General features: G+C 31.8%; 4 protein-coding genes across 6 annotated transcripts; all 4 read right to left on the reverse strand.

Moving 5' to 3' along the window:
• Positions 1–300: 300 nt before the first annotated feature.
• On the reverse strand, positions 301–7,581 carry LOC106651323 (serine/threonine-protein phosphatase 6 regulatory ankyrin repeat subunit B-like). The gene is made up of 7 exons (XM_023462262.1): positions 7,368–7,581; positions 6,604–7,295; positions 4,801–5,523; positions 4,283–4,709; positions 1,413–3,523; positions 976–1,326; positions 301–910 (listed from the first exon to the last, which is right to left on the reverse strand). Exons 1-7 carry the CDS (start codon positions 7,549–7,551, stop codon positions 482–484), a joined length of 4,917 nt encoding a protein of 1,638 aa, XP_023318030.1. The 5' UTR covers positions 7,552–7,581; the 3' UTR covers positions 301–481.
• A 1,444-nt stretch (positions 7,582–9,025) lies between these two features.
• On the reverse strand, positions 9,026–10,107 carry LOC106651324 (circumsporozoite protein-like). Of its 2 annotated transcripts, none has more exons than XM_023462218.1 (3): positions 9,895–10,107; positions 9,371–9,832; positions 9,026–9,307 (listed from the first exon to the last, which is right to left on the reverse strand). In XM_023462218.1, the coding sequence occupies exons 1-3, from the start codon at positions 10,094–10,096 to the stop codon at positions 9,186–9,188; spliced, it is 786 nt and encodes a 261-aa protein (XP_023317986.1). In that variant the 5' UTR covers positions 10,097–10,107; the 3' UTR covers positions 9,026–9,185. The 2 variants fall into 2 exon arrangements, with proteins under 2 accessions (XP_023317986.1, XP_023317985.1); XM_023462217.1 differs by having other exon boundaries at positions 9,026–9,328.
• Positions 10,108–10,675: 568 nt separating this feature from the next.
• On the reverse strand, positions 10,676–13,199 carry LOC106651325 (tudor domain-containing protein 1-like). The gene is made up of 8 exons (XM_023462263.1): positions 12,918–13,199; positions 12,592–12,843; positions 12,355–12,480; positions 11,939–12,289; positions 11,669–11,880; positions 11,447–11,597; positions 11,266–11,387; positions 10,676–11,039 (listed from the first exon to the last, which is right to left on the reverse strand). The coding sequence occupies exons 1-8, from the start codon at positions 13,044–13,046 to the stop codon at positions 10,676–10,678; spliced, it is 1,707 nt and encodes a 568-aa protein (XP_023318031.1). The 5' UTR covers positions 13,047–13,199.
• A 971-nt stretch (positions 13,200–14,170) lies between these two features.
• On the reverse strand, positions 14,171–20,515 carry LOC106651624 (tudor domain-containing protein 7-like). 2 transcript variants are annotated; one of them, XM_014370219.2, is made up of 14 exons: positions 20,328–20,515; positions 18,420–18,571; positions 18,144–18,352; positions 17,767–17,933; positions 17,287–17,665; positions 17,106–17,225; positions 16,563–17,039; positions 15,990–16,490; positions 15,551–15,907; positions 15,269–15,480; positions 14,971–15,148; positions 14,791–14,909; positions 14,542–14,693; positions 14,171–14,473 (listed from the first exon to the last, which is right to left on the reverse strand). In XM_014370219.2, the coding sequence occupies exons 2-14, from the start codon at positions 18,517–18,519 to the stop codon at positions 14,250–14,252; spliced, it is 3,195 nt and encodes a 1,064-aa protein (XP_014225705.1). In that variant the 5' UTR covers positions 18,520–18,571; positions 20,328–20,515; the 3' UTR covers positions 14,171–14,249. The 2 variants fall into 2 exon arrangements, with proteins under 2 accessions (XP_014225705.1, XP_014225706.1); XM_014370220.2 differs by lacking the exon at positions 20,328–20,515 and adding an exon at positions 18,634–18,960.
• Positions 20,516–20,584: the final 69 nt, after the last annotated feature.

The following is a 20,584-nucleotide window of genomic DNA, read 5'->3' on the forward strand; positions in this document are numbered from 1 at the left end:
GTTTACAGAATTTTAGAAATAACAATTTGATTATTTATATAATAAATAGTCTATAAAAATTTTCGAGTCATTGTAATTACTATATGTTGCAATAAAAAAATATTAATGTAATGCTAGTAATAATATGTTATTTTCTAGTTAAACTCCTACACAACAGATACATTTTAGTTTAAGTTTTTCACTGGTAAATTTAGCATAAATTATTTATATCAAAATAATGCGTTTGAAAATTAGTGAATAATGAAATATAAATGATATTTATTTCTTGTTAAAAAATTAATACAAAAATTCCATCATGTACTTTATATACATGCACACTGTGAACAACCACAATTTGTTTTACAAATTTTTCATTAAACACTGAATGAATGAGAATACGCAAGTCTACTTGAAATTGAACGAAAAAATTAATTAATACATTAAATGTTAAAACGGATATCAAAAAGATAATATCAACACACAAAACAAAACAAGTCAAGTTTTAAATGCACCTTTTCTTGGATTTACCATCATCTTGTCTAATTTTTCGTTTCTTGCTAATAATCATAGAATTAGCTCTCACAACATTTAAAAGATCTTCGTTTGATAAAGTAACAAATATTTTATCACTACATAAATCTGGTATATTTTTTTTAACCATGCATTGCAGAGATGTTGCTGCCATTTCAAGAAGCTGTCGTCTTCGTTTACCTTTAAAGAACTTTGAGTATATCAAAGCTCGAAACATAGGATAATCTCTTTTCATGAGTTCTGATTTCTGTAAAATTTCTTTTAAAGTTAAATTGTTTGAGTAGATGCACAATTTATTTTCATCTGCATGACACAAATCAAAAACTGAAGTATGTCGATCAATCATTTTTCTTTTAAGATTGTCTTTCTCTCTTTTGCATGCTTCTAGATCTTGTTGATTCTGTAATTAATATAAATGAATTCAATTAGATTCTGGAAAAATTAATAAAATATATTGATACTCACATCAGGATTTACATTAATTTGTGAGTGTTTGGAACAAAGTAAAGCAAGTTTACAATTAGCTATTAATTTATGTAATGGGCTTGTAGTAAATTGAATAGCAATATCATATGGAGTTTTACCACTTGCGTCTCTAATAGTAATATCTGCTCCAAATGAAATTAATGACATTGCTACCTCAATATTGTCAAAACTACAAGCCCAATGTAAGGCTGTTTTCCCATATTGGTCTACATGATTTATCTCTGCAAAATTGTCAAAAAGTAACTTGATTAAGGTAGAATCTTTGTGATATACTGCCAAATGAAGTGGTGTACGATCATCGTATTGACGGGCATTAGGATCGGCTCCATACTGTAAAATTTTGATTATTAATTTTTTATATTTCTTGAATATATATTGATTTATTTAGTTGTAATAAGAATATAATGAACAAGTACCTTAAATAAAAGATTAGCAATTTCAATATTCATACTTGTAACTGCTGAATGTAATGGAGTCACTTTTTCTTCAGTCGTACAATGAATATTCGCCTTATTTACCATTAATGCTTTAGCAGCATTTAAACATCCTTTTTCACAAGCTAAATGAAATGGTGTTAATCCAAATTTATTTTTCATATTTATATCGCAACCTCGTTGCATGCATAGTTCAACGATCAATTTCATTGTTTCAAAATCTCCGTTGTCAAACTCACTTAAATAATGCAAAACATTACCATTTCTATCACTGGATTTGACAGCGATATCATTTTTCAGTAAAAGCAACATAATTTTAAGGTATTTTTTTTTACATACCATATTAAATAAGCTACTATTACTCAAACTTTCTTTTGCACCTTTGTGAATCATGCTGACAACAACAGGTAATAATACATTTTCTTCAATTGTATCCCCAATAAATAAATATTGAAATGCTGTATACCCATCTTTACTTTTGTGAGTATCTACATTTTCTGAACGTTTTAGAAACTCTAAACACGCTTTTATATATTTTTGTGTATCAATACGATTATGACTATGTATTCCATAAATAGCCAACTGCAATGGTGTTTCCATATGATGATTCGGAGTATCAACAGATGCACCCATAGATAAGAACCATTCAACACAATCCATGTCAATACTCCTTGCTTTAAGTAATGTATGAAGAGGGGTATCTCCTGATGAATTTCTTAAAGTTACTAGTGGCTTGAACTCAGACAAAATAACTATCAACTTGTAAGAATTTTTTTCAGCCGCTAAGTGTAAAGCAGTATTTCCATTTGTGTTAGCAGCATTAATTTTTAAACCCTGGGCCAAAAGCTTTTTTATAACATGATGATCAACACTTTCCTTAAGTAGAAATAGATGCAGAATATTATTGCCAGCTCCATCTGCCACATTGATATTTCCAACTCCATCTTTAATCATTGTAAATAGAATGTCTAGATTTTTAGATTTGGCAGCAATATGTAGAGGTGAATTGCCTTCTTTATTTTTAATATCAATTTTTCCCTGTTTTGATAATATAATCATTACTAACTTTTTCCAAACTTCAGTTAAGGAATCCGGCAAAGTATCTGCGTAATTCAATAAATAATGAAGAACTGTATTTTCAGTTTGATCCCATGCATTCACATCATTCGAACGATTCAGTATAATGTTTAATATTTTAAAATGTTTATTTTTAGCAGCTAAATGAGCAAGAGTTTCTTGCTTGTTATTTGATATGTCGATTGGAATTCTTTTCTCAATGAGTTTGAAAAAAATGTCAACATTGTTGTCTTCATTTGAACTTAATGAATTTCCAAGTGTTGACTTTAATAACGAATGAAGGATTGTGTTGCCCTCAATATCAACTTCAGTGATTAAATGCTTTAATTTTGACATTGATATCAACTTACAAAATATACTTTTGTCTTCCAGTAATATTGACAAATGCAACACTGTTTGCTTTGACTTATTTTTCCAACACAAATCGGCACCTTTACTAATAAGTTTTTCAAATACTTCAATAAATCTCACAGGATCATAGTCGATACTAGAATCTTGAGCTTTTTTTATGAAGGCTTCGAACAATGTTCTGTCTTTATTATCTGTAACATTGATATTTTGACAATATTTGAGCATTAATAAGAGCAGTCGATAATCTCGTTTCTCAGCAGCAAGATGTAATGGAGTAAGACCAGTCTGATAATGGCGTTCGATGACACTGGCACCCTTGGAAAGTAACATCTCTGATATTTCAAAAAATTTTTTACTAGTGGCAATATATAAAGGCGTTGAATCTAATTTTTGGTAAGATAGAATTGGATTAGGATAACAGCCACCATCCAACAGAAGTTTTACGATAGTAATGTGTCGATTAAGGACTGCATTCTGAAGAACTGTATAAGCTGTTGTAACTGTTTCTCCTTCTCTAACGGGTATATCTATCAAAGTGTTATACACTGATGTCATTAATGCAATTTCTTCTTTTGCTTCTTTCATATTGCCATTTTTAACAGCTTTCAATAACGCTTCCATTGTCAATTTTTTAATTCGAACTTCACGTTGTATATAACGAAGTTATCAAGTGGAATGAAGGAAGTGACCTAAAAAGAAAAAAAACAAACTTTCTTACGTATGATCTTTAGTGAATCTCGTTATAATCTCTATAAGCCTAGGGTCAATATTAAACCTGCTAAAGTAAAATCACTTAGGTGCTATCAGCACAGGTTAGAAGGCGGCCTTAAAGTAATTTCTCAGTTGTAATCTCAGATCCCATAGTAGGACTAGGGCCAAGTATTTGATGGTTGCAGTTGTTGATTAGTTACATATCCCATGCAAAATGTGTTTCTAATGTTTCTATTTATATAATGGTGCCAATATGAGTGAAAAAAAAAACAATTTAACTCTTTCCTACTTTTAACTTTTAATAGCCCGAGCAGGACAGCGGACTACTTCTAGACTGTAGGCCAACCGAAATCGGCATTGGCCGTTAGCATTGAACTTGGCGGGAACAAAAGATGACCGCTCTAATCGAGTATTTTGCATCTGGCCGAGGATATGTTCAATATTTTCTCTGTATGATTCGCATAATTCATCATTTGAGATAATCAACCACCTTATTATCCTTAACAGAATTTGCTTACTATAATAATAAATTCTGTTGACTTTTATCATTACTGAATGACGGGAAAAACCTTATCTTACGTTTTTACAAATTAATTTGATGACGAATAAATGATTAAATTGAAAAATAAAAATTTTAATTCGATTCAATTTCTGTATTTTTATATTTATAGTTATAAATAATTTTTCAATTACATTAAAAAAAAATTAAATGCTAGGTTCATTTCTTGAAAGATAATTGTTATATAATGCTAATAAAGTTTCATTATGAAAAATTATATCCCAATTATCTTTATGAACATATTTATTCTCTAGTTTCAAACTAGCTATATGTTCTACCATTGTAACTGCTTGCTCTGACTTCAAGTTCGTTAATAAAGAAAAAGGGACTAATCCTTGTGAATTAAAAATGTTGACATCAGCTTTTAATATGAGTAAAAATTTGAGTCTTCCACTAGACATATTATGTTTACAGGCATAATGCAGTACTGTATCACCCTCAATATTTTTTTCATTTATATCAGCCTGTGAGGAAATAATATTTATAACTCTTGGAGATACTTCTAATATTATTGCTAAAAACAGCGGTGAATAGTAGTTTTTTAAATTCACATCAGCTTTATATTTTAATAACCCTTCTGCCTGAAACGAATAGAGCATCATATTATTTTATTTTACTGTTTCAAGGAATTAGGTGACTACTAAATGAATTATTAACGCTTATTTATTTTACCATATTATTTTTTCTTAAGCCTATGGCATAAAGCAATGGTGTTTCATTCTGACAATCCAAACCATCGATAGCTACTCCTGCCTCTATTAAAAGAGTTATTATTACATTATTTTTTTCATCTGCACCTAGTGTAGCAATGTGCAAAGCATTTTGACCTAAATTGTTGATAGCTTTTAAATCTGGTTTTCGTTTCAAAATTTCTTTAATAACTGCAACATTGTTAGTTTGAACAGCTATGTGCAGTATTGAGTTTCCTTTAAAATCCCTGCAATTTACATCAGCTCCATATTTTAAAAGGATACAAATAATGTCAAGCTCTTCTGATTTGATTGCAAAATAAAGAGCTCCTATTCCATCTTGTTGGTTTTCACAATTGACATCAATATTGTTTTTCAATAAAAGATTCACTGCAAAACTATTTTTCCAATAAATAGCCCAAAGCAACAATGATCGAGTGGGATCATTCAAGGGTTTATTTAAAAATTTTTGATGAATTTCAGCACCATTTTCTACCAGCAAAGTTGAAACTCTTTGATAATGTTTAGCTATTGATGTCCAGAGTAAGACACCTAAATACTGTGATTTCTTTATTAGATTAGATTTCATCCAGTCTTCAACTTGTTGCGGTTGATTATTAATTACTGCTTCACACAATAACTTATCTTCAGCATCTTGATAATCTGGCACTTGCAGAATAAAATTAGAACAATCGTTTTGAATTAACATTGTTCATAAATTCTATTTTTGCCAAGAAATAGCGAATAAGATAGATTAATCTGTTTATCAATTAATTGATCTGAGGTTATATATTTTAATAAATTCTAGAAATAATAAACTGTTTGCATTTATAATAAGATTTTGATTTTCACTGACATTTCTAATTAGGAAGCACGATGTCTGATTGATCAAATCGACGGTTGGTAAGTTATGTTCAAGTCTATAATATTGAACATAAAATCTTTGCGATCATCAACATATAATTTATAATTGCTTTAGGATATATAATAACGGACTATATCGGATAATCATAGTCTTAAATTTTACAAAAAAGATAAAAGACAGAATATCAAAATAATATCGAATGTGTCACAATTTTATTAGATACTGGAACAATAGTTGGAGTGGAAATAGTTCGACGTTAATAGTAAAATTGTTAAAATATCATTAAAAACAAATGAAATCGAAACAAACTATTTGAATCTCTTTTCATGGTGCACGGTTAATGTGATCGCATGTAGAGGGGGAAGACCAATATATCCGAGTTATATTCAATTCTTATAATGGGTAGGCCCAAATTTCAGCGGAGCTGTGCCCAGTAGTCAGTACCAGATTCAGGTAGTGGCATTGTGTTGGTAGCTCATTTCACATTCTTAGTTGCAATTTGGTTGTATTAACAGTAATATCTCTGATACTACAGAATTCATTAAAACTAATTAACTTTTCAAGACTCGGAGTCCGGAGATAATGATACTTTTTGTTTTTGTTAAATTTATAATAATTTTTTTAATTTAAATCATTCAAGCATGACAAGTTCGGTTGTTACAGTAATATATTAATATAATATCACAATGGAAAGGTCAAATACATCGAGTTTGAATTAGAACGAATTGGCTCTTATCTGTGATAGCAATTTTTAATTTAAAAATAGTGGTAAAAAATAATTAGGATCAACCTTTTTTTTCGAGAATTTTTTTTTTAATACTTTAAGAACTTTTACATTGCTATTAAATGAATGTTGAAGCTAGTTTTAATGGAACTTAATAAAAATATGTGGATTTTTTTGCTTTGGAATCGTTTTTGTCAGTTTTCTTCCGAGTCTGCATCATCATCATCGTTATCATTATCTTCTTCGGGATTCGCGTCTTCACTCGATTCGTCGTTATCGTCATTGGTGGTAGCATCATCTTCGGTTTCACTAATGGCATCATCATCATCTCCATAATTGGGAATATCTTCATCATCCGCACCAAAATCAGCATGATTCATGCTCATTCTCCCATTATATGACCTTCCATGTATCATTGTTGAAGCTGCATCTTCAATTATATTCCCTAAATGCCCTGACATTTCATCTTTCAGAAAATTTCCTATACTGGTCATCGCAATCCATGTTTTAGATTTTTTAGTGGGATGATCCGAATCACTGCTCCTACTTTTAGTATTTTTTTTACTCGATTCGAGATGATGAGGATTTTCAATTACTTCATCACGTCTTGTTGAAGCTGTTTTGGATTTGCTAAGAATAGATTTTTTGTTCGTTTTATCGGTTTTGGAGGGAAAGCCTTTATTCTTCATAGCACTAATTTTACTATGAACGATTTTTTTATTATTCTCATTGCTTTTAACATGAGTAGATTTCTTTTCGATTGTGGCAGACTTTTTTTTAAGTAAACTAGACTTACTTGGATTTTCTTTTTTATCAGTCTTACCAAAACTTAATTTTTTACTTATGCTTTTGCCAAAGCTAGATGTGGAACTCTTCACTTTCTCTTTAACTGCAAAATTTTTATTTTTTGAAAATACATTCGAAATTTCAATTATAAAATACACTTTTATCCTTCACTTACATTTTTTCAAAGCCTTTGAAAACAAAGCTTCTGGATCTGCATTGGCATCGGCTTCCGGGTTAGCTTCAGGTTTTGCTTCAGGTTCCGCAATAGGATCAGCAACTGCGCTTGCATTTGGAATGGCATTGGGATAGGCCACGCAAGACGATAAAATAAATAAACCCAGAAAAAAAAGCAACTTCATAGTTATTTCAAATAACACAGGTTGACTAAAACAAAAATGAGCGTAGTGTGGCACTTTAAATAAGTAGAATGACAATCGTGCGTTGCGATCGTGATCCAACTTAGAAGGAAGTAATAAAGTTAAGGCACGATTAATGATAGACGCTTGCATTGTTCTACAAAACAACTTTTTATAGAAGGGTGAAAAAATTATACAAAATAATGCATTTTTTCTCGCTTATCTATTTTCGTATTATTATTTACGAAGCACACTGTTTGTTTGGAAAAATTGAAGAGGAAAATTTTCTCAAGTTTTGTTATCTTGATGAAAAGATAATTTTTTCATAACAACTATAAAAATTCTAATGCCTATAGTAATTGAGACTTTGATAAAATTGTTAAAGTTTGAGTTATAGGTAATCTTGACTGTCAAAATAAGTTATTGGGCTAAAGGTAAACGCGATTGTATTTGTCGATATTCAAAATAAGTATATTAGCTATTGTTTGAAATTACATACCAGTCGCAGAAACGTTGCATTTTCCGACTGCTGCCCTAGAATAAACGAAAATGCTAATGGGTCGCTGGTATAAAATCCTCAGTTTCGATCTCAGTTGATAATTTACGTGTGATCTGAGATATCCTTCTTTCACCTTCCTTATTGCGTAATCTACTATTATTATTACAGCTGCACATAGGATTTCGAAAATAACACAGCGGTATAATTAACAACTTTTTCTGAGTTATACAAATAAAGAGGAGAGAATAAAGATGAGAATCAGATATTCTCCACTTTTTTATTTCAAGACTTCACTCAAAGACATGAAATAAACGTGACTTTATTACTTTATTTAATAAATATTTAATGATATTTAATGAAGAAAATTTAAATTAAATGATTGACGTCTAACACTAACAATCGATGACCGTTTTAAGTTTACAATTTTATCATAATGCAATTTTTTTACTTTACAATAAAATTGATAAATTCCAGAAAAATTAGATGATTTGAAAAACTTTCCTTGCACGTATGTGCTTATCTCTATTGAATAAGCAATCAGTTAATTTTTCTATAGAAAACTGAGTTCTACGAAAGGGATTTTGAATTCTCAAGAACCTCAAGTATTCAAAAAGCACGAGACTTGTTTGAGCTATCTCTATTTTTTCAGAGTGCTTAATTTTATTTTTACAGTTTTTAATTTATTTCATAACACAGAATTTTATATGCAGATATTTTTAGTTTTTTTTTTTTTTTTTCAAATTACATCATTTTTTTATTATTGAGCTTACCTCACAGATCGCTTTGACTGTTTAAAGGTTTTATTGTTGGTTAAATTAATCATTGCTCCTTTATTCACAACTCAATGGTCAAAACACGTTCATTAAAAATAAAATCAACGGCTAATGGATACTTCGAAAAATTGCTAAGAGATAATGAATAATTAAATAATGACAATTGAAAATGAATGAAAAATCCAAGTTAATTTATAAGCTTTCTTATAATTTATTGAATGTTTAAATTTATTAACAAGTGCCTTCTGTTATGAAAATAAAAAACTACTTTCCACTTTTAGATAAAAAGTAGACATTGTTAAATAGAGTAGATTTAGACTTATATATATTAAATCTATTTATTGATAGAGATTACAGGCCCCACTTCAATCAGCCTCTTCTTCAGGATTATCCGCCTCTTCTCCTTCTTCAGCAGTTTCAGCCTCTTCTTCGGGAGCTTCATCGTCTTCTTCGGGAGTTTCCGGATCTTCTTCGGGAGTTTCCGGATCTTCTTCGGGAGTTTCCGGATCTACTTCGGGAGTTTCCGGATCTACTTCGGGAGTTTCCGGATCTACTTCGGGAGTGTCGGGGTCTGTATCATCGGGATCTACTGGATAATCTTCATTGGAGTTAGGGTAATCCGTTCCGTGGTTAGTACCGTTAGTAATATCGTGAATTATATTATGTATATCATCTATTATTCCATTAATATCAGCCGAAGATTGATGGTTGTCATATGGTGATGGATATGGATGCGGATCTATTGTGTGATGGGGTTCCTCGGTTCTATTAGGCTGCTCAGTTGGTCGTTTAGTCGGTCGTTTGGTTGGTCGTTTGGTTGGTCGTTTGGTTGGTCGTTTGGTTGGTCGTTTGGTTGGTCGTTTAGTCGGTTTTCTAGTAGGTCGTTTGGTAGGTCTTTTAGTAGGTCGTTTAGTTAATGGTTTAATTGGTGGTTTACGTGTTATCCTTTTGATTGGAAGCCTTCCTGAGGGACGTAGTCGAGGTGCTCCTACTTTTCCTATTAATGCAACCGCTAAAAAATGTTTTTTACAATTAAATAACTGACCTTTAATTAATATTTATTATCAGACTCACATTTAGCATTAGGTTCTGCTACAGCGATAGCTTCAGCAATAGCTATCGGCTTTGCTTCCGCATTCGCTTCAGGGTCAGCCTTCGGTTTTGGATTCGGGTCCGCTTCAGCATCAGCTAATGCATAAGCTTCAGCATCAGCGTTCGAGAATGCCGAACAATTGTTTACTATTAAAATTAAAAGTAAAAACAAAAATGTCTTCATTTTTGCTTCTTGGTATGTATTTTACCAAATGATTTTCAAACTTGAAAAAAGGTTTTATACTAATATTTTTAAATTTGCAATCGTGACACAGATTTGTCAAGCACATTAAATTTTAATGCAATTGACGACACAAGTATGTTTATTACTGGAAGCTTGCAGTAAAGCGTGGCCAAAAAGTTGATGATTAAATGCAAAATTCATATATTTTACTGAAATTTCTTAAAATTATAATTTATGAACTATAGTCATTTTTTAGGTACTAATCATTTGTTAACTCATAAAAAATATTTTTCAATAGTTTATTTATATCATTTGTATACAATAGGTAATCTTAAAAAAAAAATAGAATAAAAAAAAGAATGTCACATTCTATCATTTTAATTTTTAAAATTAATGTCATGATTTTTTAAATGAACAATAAAAGCAATTTAAAAGATTTACAAAACAAGTAACTTATTCTATTTGATTGCGTTTTTAACTAATACCAGTTAAATCATAGAATTCAAAAATATCTTCTAAATAAATAAAAAAATATATTTTATATTCTATACATTTGGATGAAATTATTTTAGATTTTTATTAATTCATCCAGCTTTCTACTACTTCATTGATATTAATATCTTCCTCTGTACTTGTATTTATTAATTCTAAATTTAGCACTACCTTATTAACAGTAAACCTATTAAACTCTCGATCAGTTATGTGAGCAACGAAATTTTTACTGACAATGAGATCGTTCAATTTTAAGCTTTCAATTGCAGACCAATTTTTGACAATTTCATTAGATACTCTAGCAAGTCTTCCTTTTACAGCTTGACATGGAATTTCGCAAAAATTATCTGGCAAAGGCAGCAAATCGTCTAAGCGCACAATTCTGTAATCGCCGTAATCCACGGAAAAAACGGCAAATGCACTTTGACTTATTCTTTTATACACATAAGCTCTGAAAAATTGCATTCGGTTAATCATTACCCTTGAGAGAGTATAAATATTCATTGTCTATAATTTTTTTTTATTACAGCGTGCAGGAAAATTTAATCCCATGCACTACGATAAAAAGTAGTATGCAACTGAGCGGTTTTGCCTGAGTATCAGATTGACAACCCGTACCCCCCCCCCCCCCCCCNCCCCCCCCCCCCCCCCCTTGAATAGTATATGTACTACTTTACCTGAACCAAGTATCATCTTCAATGTTTAAGGCTGCATAAGCATTGCCCACATGGATATCATCTGATTGTAAATGTGTCCCACTAAAACTTTCACAGGATTCTGTTAGATCAATTGTCATTCTCTGAAAATATTTGAGATAAAAAAGTATGAGATAAAAAACAATGTAAATAAAACATTTACCTTTAACTTAAAAAGATTGCATAAAAGCTGTATAGTGATATCATCAGGTCTAGAAGCCATTGTAATATGAACATCAAAATATGATCCATCTTCTGGCAATTCAAGTAGCTTAAAGTTGATGTTTTTGGAAGGATATTTGAGATGAAAAAATCTAGTAATTTATTAAACCAATTATATTCATAAGCCAGGAAAAAAAGCAAAAAAATTTGTTTGATAACTCACTGCAAAGGTGTTTCAAATGGTAAAATGTCATTAATAGAAATGATTTGATTGTTCTCTCCTCTCTTACATAGCTGAACTATAGGGACATCTTGTTGATGATCAATAATTTTAACTAAAAATGGATCCGAGCATTTTGCTAATTGTTGTAAATATTCTATTACCTCATCATGTAATAGTTTTGGTGAAACTGTATGCAATTTTACTTCAATGGCCTGTTGAATAAAATGTAAAGAATTTTCATTCATTAAAATTGAAAGAAAAGCTGTTTACCTGTTTAGGAAAAATATTTAATATCTCTGATATATCTTGAATTGATATTAAATCTTTTTTATCAACATCTTCAATTCTTCCAACATCAATTAATCGAACTCGTACATAATTATCATTTTCAATTTGGATAACTTCAGCTCTGTACCAATTACTTTCTTTCAAACTATTGACTAAATATAATTCTTCGAGTTGAAAAATTTCAATTTGTGATTTATTAATATTATGATTATTCTGTATTTGTAATACAGCTTTTTCAAGTAATCTGTTTAAATATTCGAATGCTTTATTGTTAATCTGCATGAAAAGATTATTTTCTTCAACATGTGATATTTTGGCCACATGGAGAGCACCCTGTAAAAACGTAGACCCATTTTGTTAATAAACACTTTAATTTGTTGTAAAAAATAATTACACACCTCTTTTGTTATTTTATTAAGATCCATCGAGTCCAAAATTTGTTTCAAAATGATTTCATTTAGATTCATTTCTTCATCTTGTACAAAAAATTGAGATGATAAAATAGGAACATCAATATAATTATTCTTTTTGATTACTTTCACATAAACATCTTGATTTTCAAAGTAATCATTCATGAATTTTTCCATTAGTTCATGATCATAAAATATTTCTAAATTATTCATTGACAACGACACAAACTGAGCAGGCATTTGACAAAATTTAGGAGGCAGAATTTGCAGTTCTGTAAAAGGAAAATCATCTTTATCTCCTCTATCCACAAAAAAAACAGAAGCAATTCTTCTATGAAAATCGCAATTTAGGCATTTGACTCTGTGCCATTGGTCGTCAAAAACCGCATAATAGTTCCCTAAAACAACTTTATTGACTTCTGCATCCTCACTGTTGTAGTATATTTTCATTTCTTTACTCAACTTGTTCATGTTTTTCTAAAAAAGTAACAAATAATATCTCTCATTATAAAGTCATATTTATTTAATGATTATTTTTTATGTTAGCTTACTATATGAATATCGTCTAGGATTATGCCTTTAATGTCTTTGGAGTTATTTGCAGCAGTTACTCGAATCCAAAATTCTTCGAATTGAAGAAGGTCTGGGTCATACATTGGTATCGAGATTTCCTTATCCATCTTATGCTGAGAATGTTCAGTTTTGATAAAAAGTAAACGAGTGTTTCATGCAGCCTTGTAATAAAAATGAAAACAACAAAAAAGGAATACTAAAATTTTCATATGAAAACAACCGTCAACTCGGAGGAACTTTTCTCGAGATTTGGGCGCGTGTTATAAACGCCACAAGATTCAGCTGCCTGTTTGAACTCGTCCATAGATACTTTATTATGGGATTCACGCGTATACCCATAGACATTATATTCTATGTCTATGCGTATACCTATCGCCATCATCACTTTTATAGGGAAATCTTTTGAAGTACCACAATGTACTTTTTTTATGATGTGTCAAAAAGAAAGCTGATGATTTTGGATTTACATGAAGTTAATTCATTCATTAATTATTTATTTTTACCTTTTGGTACATGGTTTGAAAGATGATCACAGAAAATTATGGGAAATATTCAAAATCTACGTATATTTACATCTTTTCGTTAAACTTAATAACGTTTATATTTTCTAACTTTCTTAAAACTTCGTGACTGAATTTTTTTAATCATTGAAGTTTACACTTTACAGAAACTGCAGTGTTTTTTCTATGAAGTTTTAAATGAAAAATTTTAATTCGAATAAAATTTTATAAAAAAAGACATTAAATGTAAAATCTAACTGGATGCAATTTTTTGATGAATTTCAATATATTTCAGAGTCAACTGCGGTGTTATCGAATTAGATTATAAGGCGCCAGTTAATAATAAATTCAAGACCGAACTTTTTAAATAAGCAGCCTATATACAATGCGCCTCTTTTACATTCACCAAATTTATTTAGTCCGTAAATTCTCAAAATGTTTACTTTATTATTCTAATTTAATGATTTGACATTTTTTAAATCTATGTTCTTATAATCTCTTCAAACGCTACATGATAAACTTACTCCTAAAAAGTGTACTTTGTAATATAATATGAATGAGGGTAAAAAACGAAATTCGACATATATTTATTATTATTATTTAAATTTTATTTACTAAAATTTTAGGAGTTATGAAAATAAGTAGTATAAGATATTTAATATTTGCTACGTATTTACAGAACATGTCACTGAAATTACCATACATCTAACGTGTAAAAGGTAGGTTTCAAGTTTTAGCTATTTGAAAAATATTTATTCATAAATACAAAAATAAAGCTCAAAACTAGATTATAGATGAAAATCTTAAATATCATTCTACTTTTTCGGCCCTTCCTTCTTGAATCAATATTTGACTGATATAAATATCATCTGCTGTACTGGTATCAATTAGTTCTACACCAATATATGATTGGCCTGGAATGGGATTTTCTTCGTAACTTTTTACGAGTACCACTAAATTTTTTGATACTACCAATTCGTTAAATCTAATCGCATCTTTAACTAACCAGTCACCTTTCAAATGAGGCATAATACCTGAAATATATCACTACGTTTAATAAAAAGCATAATAAACAATATATGATGTATAGAAAAAATTGAACCATGTATTTTAGCTTTAATAGCTTGAGATGGTAGTTCATAAAATTGATCTTGAAGTGGTTGCAATCGCTCAATATCAATTGCTCTGTAGTCTCCATAGTCGCAAAAATATACACCACACATTGTTTTACTAATTATCTTACAGGCGTACGCTCTAAAGAGAAATTTAAAATTTAAAAATTAAAATTTTTAAATAAACATATAATAGAAATTAAAAAATCAAAATTTTTTAATAAGACAATCATTATTACCTGTACCAACGATTGTCTTCGCATTTTGCAGCATACATTGTACCAAGTTCCAAGTTAAAAGGCGTGACAGCAGGTCCAGTGTAAGACCGACAAACTCTGAATAATTCATCCATCATCCTCTGGAAAAAGTGAGGAAAGAGTGAAATAAATTGTTGATATAAAATAAATGAGGATCAATACCTGTAATTGTACAGCAGAATCAAGAGGTTGAATTGTAAAACTACCAGGGTGAGCTGCCATTGAGACATGAACATCAATGTAGCCACCTATTTTTGGAATTTCAGGAGACTTTAATATTGACTTTGGCATTTTGTCTTTATTTGGTCGATTATTAGGATTGTTGTTATTATCTCGGGGGCTGAAAAAATATACGATATTATCAATGTTATATCTTATGGTAAAATTAACAGAAACAAATTATATAAATTGAAATCAAAATTTTAAAAATAATAATTCCAATTTATAGTTACATGTCTACCTAATTTGGGGTTCCAAAGCTAATGTATCATTCAATGAAGCTAAATAGTTGCTTTCCGTGCGTATATAAAATTCAACAACAGTTAATTCTGTACGATCATCTATAACTTTCATGTAAAATTTATCTGTTGGCTTAGCCAGCTCTTTTAAACGCTCAACCATTGCATCGTTAAAGTCAATGGGTGATACTTTGTGTAGGCGACATTGTACAGCCTAAAAACAGTGGAAATTAAAATTATTTCTTTACTTAGTTTTTAAAATAAATGAAAAATTTTGTAATAACCTGGCTTGGAAAATTTTTTAAAATAAATCCTGAACTTATATTATCAAGTAATACTAAATTGTTGCGTCTGGCTCTGCATTTATTACCAACGTCAATGCAACAAATTTCAAATTCTTCAGAATTAAATTGTTGTGTTACTTTAACTCTATACCATTTTTTATCAATTGGACTTTGCGCAATGTAGATTTCATCAGTTTTTAATTTTGTTGGTCTTACTATCAAGGCCGGATTATTAGACATTTCTTTTGTTATATTATTCATCAATTCTTCTAGAATTGTAAAACCTGAATAAATGAAGTTTATGAATACTGTTTTATCCTCTACATGTACAATATGTACTTGTGATACAGTTTTCTCCTTGAATCAAAGAAATATATAAAAGTTGTCATATTGTTCATGAGTAAATTGTTCAATATAAAATACTAAAAAAAAGTCTTACCAAGCTCATAAGAAGAGATGGATCAGCAATTTTGTTATGAAGTAAGATGGTTAAATCACTTTTTTCATCTTCACCCAAATATAATTGTGCAGAAATAGTTTGTGAATATTTATCGGTAAATTTAGTACAAGGGTAAGCACCACAAACAATCACGTCTTTCTCTACTAGTAAATCTTCTAGTACATTAGTAGTCACTTTACAATCTGCAAGATTTTCAAAACCTTTTAATACTATTCGTACTGCTTGTCCTGGCAGATCACAAAACTTTGATGGCAAAGTCCGGAAGCGTGAATATGGAAACTCATCTTTGTCTCCCCGATCGATAAAAAAGATTGTTGCAGAATTCTTATCTGGATTACTTTCTAAACACCGTACTCGATGCCAAGCTTCAGCTTCAGCTTCATAGACAGCATAATATTCATTAGGAATAACTGTAACTGGACCTGTCTTATCTTGATCATAATACAGTTTCATATCTTCAGCCAATGTTACTATTTGGTCCTAAAGTTATATCAATTTCGAATAAGTCACATCTTATGTAGGTGCTTTGTAATTAAGTTTAATTTTACTTACGCTGTATTCTTCATCAATAATTACACCTGATATGTAAGTTGTATCATATACAGCATAAATATGAACATAAAATTCATCAGAACTTGGTAATTCTAGTAATCCTGGATGTATTGATCGACTAATCGGTTGTCGATTAACACCAGTGTTGTTCCTGTTCTGAGGACTGAGTATGATCATGTTGTTAGCTCCAACATCAACAGCAACAGCCTGCTCAACTAACTTTACCCAATTAGTTGGAAGTGTTTCATAGTATTTTTGGCAATATTCCTCACTCAAACAATGTTCGAATACTCCACTAGGATGATTGTCTACCATGTCAGCTATTCTACTAATTATCAGAGACCTATCTGATGTAACTGCAAGAGCATCATCATTTTTTTTCAATACTGCATTTAAAGCTGCTTGAGCTGCAAGTTTTTGTGCTTCTTCAGCTGATTTTGTTTCTAGAGGATATGAGGAGTGTTTGGAAGATCCAACCTAACATTAAAGAAATTTTGTTTTAATAGGTTCATTGATGTAGCAATTATTATGGAAAATACTCACTGCAACTGAAGCTAAGAATCCTGTAGATGTACTTCTATCATTGTAAACGGGTGCTTTCAGATTTTTCGATTCACAATACTTTGCTAATCTCAGTCTTGGATCAATTTTGTCATCAAGGTACTGTAAAGAAAAGTTCCATATATAAGAAAGCACAAAAATAACTATTTTATCTTCAACAAACCAATGAGTAAGAAGATTTTTCCTTCACAACTTGTAGCCTTTGTTGAACTGACGATTGTGTTGTTGGTTCCGGAACAGAAACTTGCATCAATGGTGGAGGTGGTGTGGGTGCTGAAACTTTAACAGCATTTAGCCTTTGCTGTATTGATGATATCTTAGAAGGCAATGCAGCAACAGTTGATGCAGGTACTGAAGATTTATCTGGTTCAGATTTAGTAGATTTAGCTGACAAGGGTGGTGAAAAGTGCACCGATTTTCCTTGTGTAGATGTTGATGTAGTCGTGGAGGATTTCAATGCCGGCTGATGTGAATTCTGAGATATCTGATTTCCCAATGATGAAAATGGTTGAAACTTTGGAGGATGTTTGTATGGCTCATTTCTGTAGGATCATACATCAAATGAGCCCATGCATTTTAAATTCAATTTAAAAAATATGCTTTCCTAAGAAGCAAAAATGTTGGAAATTTATTGAATATTTACCTACTAATAGAAACACTTTGTGACCTGCTTTGATAAGAATTATTATAATTCTTATTGAATCCATAATTATTTCGGTTGGTGTAAGAGTTGTATGGTGCATTGCTGCGTTGCCCTACACCTGGTGGTCTTCGTGACATTAGTGGAGGTCGATTAAAACGTTGGGGAATCTGTAAAAAGATTACCTATTAAATCTTGAACTAGTTATTTGAATCCTTGTTGATATTGAAAAATCATTGAATTATATATACACAACAATAGGTCATATTTTTTGATAAAAATTGACCAGTATCATTGTAATTATACAAAATATATCAGAATCATTCAAATTCATATAATTTAATGTTAATTATAAAATATTAGATGATAAAGTTATCTACCGTGCGTAGTGGCTTCTTTTTTTTTGACTTTTGCTTCGACACCATATCCATAATATGAGCCGTTTCAGCGGTAGCCATTACCCGCAATGCTCTCTTGCCCATGTGAGTAACTACTTGGGCATTTTTTATCTCTCGGCACATATCTTCGAGTGTGCGAAAACCCAATGACTGAAATGGGATATCTTTGCCTTCAAGCATTTTAACATCGCCTGAAATAAATAAAAAATCAAGTATTCCAATTACAATTGTTCGATCGTCGACTCAAATTTAACTTACGATTGATTTCAGCGAAAGTTAGTGGAGTTTTAGAGGTGAGAGCGCACGATCTTATAATCGAAGCCCAATTGGCAAACTCATCCTTATTCGTTACCACCATTGTAACTGGAGATGAATGCAGCAAATTGTATTATTTATAATTTGCCTTCAACCTGTAGACAAGAAATAAAAATGATAGAAACGATAAGAAATTAAATCGTATTAAATTTCTTACGAGGAATGTACACTTGTCCGCCCATTAAACTTATGCCGTCTGATCCCTTTCGTCACCACGTAAAGTGTTTGAATGGGATATAGAGAACACAAAGCAATGTGCAAGCAAGAAGTACCATTCAGTATAATTCAATTTTTTGTTCGTGAAACCAAAGCTGATAAAAAGTATAATTCCCACTACAAAAAACACGTTTAATTCGATTCCCATTCAATTCGAGCGAGCTACCAAAGTTTATCAATATATAAATAATTCATTTGCTTGATAAGCAAATTGCTAATCGATGAATCGTACGAAATCAATCTCGTTTCCCCCACTTAATGCAGCCTATAAACGAAAATCCAAATGTCTGCTTTCACCGAGCATCACAATAACGAATGAAACGAAGGTTGAAACAATCGTCACTTTTCATACGCGACGAAAAGACATAATGATAGTATTTGGGGCGGCATTGCTCGGTATGGTGTGTCTCGCATTCTTGCCTGTTGCCATCATCATTATAATCATCATAATAATAGTATCAACCGTAGCGATCACTTGTTTCTAATCCGCGCACGAATGGTAAATAGAAGTAGAAGCACGGTGAAAACTGACCAAAATATACACATGCGTGCATCGGCATTATTTGATGAAAAGGGACAATCAGCCTCATTGTACTTGGACTCACGAGAAATATTATACTTCTCTTAACTATATGTGTGTCACGTTGCGAAAAAAACTCTCGATCCAAAATACGAATAACTTCAGCGAACGGTAAATGTATACAAGGAAACGTTGATAGAATCATCAAAATAATAAGCATGTGACCTTTTGTAAGCGTGACACAGTAGCCGTATGGGCCCGTGTAGCCAACGAGAACTGTAAACAAACGAAAGTAACGTGCACAAACTCGTACTTAGAGATAATGTTTACACGATGTTTTTGGTTATACAGAAGAAATGAGTCGATAGTGCTCGATAAGTTAAATGTGCAAAACGGTGGACGTAGAACGATGGATTATTATCATAAATGAGAAAGAAGAAAAAAATGATTACTTTCGCGCGGACTAGATTTCGCAGAAGTCGATCGAAAAGATGTCAAGCAGCAGTGCGCGCGTTGAGACACGCAGACTCAAGTAGCGAGAGAAAATGAGTGAAAAAAAAAAAACATAAACGCACAATGTGAGTGGAACTCGTAGCGAGCGTCAACTGTCAGTTGTCAGCATACATAGGAAACGGCAGCGCACGAGTAGGCTCTGCACATTCCGATCGCGCTCCGCGGGATCAACAATCTCCCGCTTACTCTTTGCAGGCCGTATACACACACACACAACATACTTGCGCTACAAATCCGCGGAATTCCTATAGAGACAGGCTGCTGCCGCTGCTGCTGCTGCTGCTGCCGTTCGTTGCTGCAGCGAAACTCGCTCTTTCGAACGTGCGAGCTAGCGCCGTACATGTATGCAGCATTATCTCCGACACACTTCTCTCGTTAGATGCGCCTATGCAGAAACACATACGCGCGCACGTCTCAAGTGCGTTCATAAAACTTGGCACTCTTGCACGGCACGCCTGAATTCTGCAATACTGGGCGAATCGCGACTTTGGGAAAACAAAAGCTGAGAGCGGCATGAAAATGTCGTTTCGTCCTTCTCCCGCGTTCGAATTCGCGATTCTCGAATCGGCCAATATTAAAAACGACGAAACGAGACTACTTACTACTTTTCCAAGCTGCAAGCTGCGTGTTCCCACCAGTAGAACATTAACAACTGCGAGCGACGCCTTGAATAATTCTACCTGCACTGAATTTCGCACACCGAGCCACTGCCAGTCTCTTAACGAACGATGAATCGCGACTTGTAAAGTTGTGACGCTCTTTCTGCGAGTAACGAAGCACGTTTGATTAACCGAGTGCGCCTCGTTCGTCTACCGATCGCGCGCCACATACATAACACAACCCCCCACTCTCGGATCGA

Source organism: Trichogramma pretiosum, unplaced genomic scaffold (assembly GCF_000599845.2).
Source record: "Trichogramma pretiosum strain Unisexual culture from Peru unplaced genomic scaffold, Tpre_2.0 scaffold9, whole genome shotgun sequence".
Classification (NCBI taxonomy): Eukaryota; Metazoa; Arthropoda; class Insecta; order Hymenoptera; family Trichogrammatidae; genus Trichogramma; species Trichogramma pretiosum.

What these genes read in the sequence shown, in the direction of transcription:
- LOC106651624 (XM_014370219.2), bottom strand. Translation starts at nt 18,519, where the DNA reads ATGGTGGTAACGAATAAGGATGAGTTTGCCAATTGGGCTTCGATTATA. An exon ending in AAAAATCTTCTTACTCATTG is followed by an intron (nt 17,226 to 17,286) that starts GTTTGTTGAAGA and finishes TTTTCTTTACAG; the next exon opens with TACCTTGATGACAAAATTGA. An exon ending in GCTTTGGAACCCCAAATTAG is followed by an intron (nt 15,149 to 15,268) that starts GTAGACATGTAA and finishes ATATTTTTTCAG; the next exon opens with CCCCCGAGATAATAACAACA.
- LOC106651324 (XM_023462217.1), bottom strand. Translation starts at nt 10,096, where the DNA reads ATGAAGACATTTTTGTTTTTACTTTTAATTTTAATAGTAAACAATTGT. An exon ending in AGCAGAACCTAATGCTAAAT is followed by an intron (nt 9,833 to 9,894) that starts GTGAGTCTGATA and finishes AACATTTTTTAG; the next exon opens with CGGTTGCATTAATAGGAAAA. An exon ending in CCCCGACACTCCCGAAGTAG is followed by an intron (nt 9,329 to 9,370) that starts ATCCGGAAACTC and finishes CTCCCGAAGTAG; the next exon opens with ATCCGGAAACTCCCGAAGAA.
- LOC106651325 (XM_023462263.1), bottom strand. Translation starts at nt 13,046, where the DNA reads ATGGATAAGGAAATCTCGATACCAATGTATGACCCAGACCTTCTTCAA. An exon ending in GTCAAATGCCTGCTCAGTTT is followed by an intron (nt 12,481 to 12,591) that starts GTGTCGTTGTCA and finishes GTAATCAAAAAG; the next exon opens with AATAATTATATTGATGTTCC. An exon ending in CCATTTGAAACACCTTTGCA is followed by an intron (nt 11,598 to 11,668) that starts GTGAGTTATCAA and finishes ATAAATTACTAG; the next exon opens with ATTTTTTCATCTCAAATATC.
- LOC106651323 (XM_023462262.1), bottom strand. Translation starts at nt 7,551, where the DNA reads ATGAAGTTGCTTTTTTTTCTGGGTTTATTTATTTTATCGTCTTGCGTG. An exon ending in GCTTAAGAAAAAATAATATG is followed by an intron (nt 4,710 to 4,800) that starts GTAAAATAAATA and finishes TATTCGTTTCAG; the next exon opens with GCAGAAGGGTTATTAAAATA. An exon ending in AAATTAATGTAAATCCTGAT is followed by an intron (nt 911 to 975) that starts GTGAGTATCAAT and finishes TATTAATTACAG; the next exon opens with AATCAACAAGATCTAGAAGC.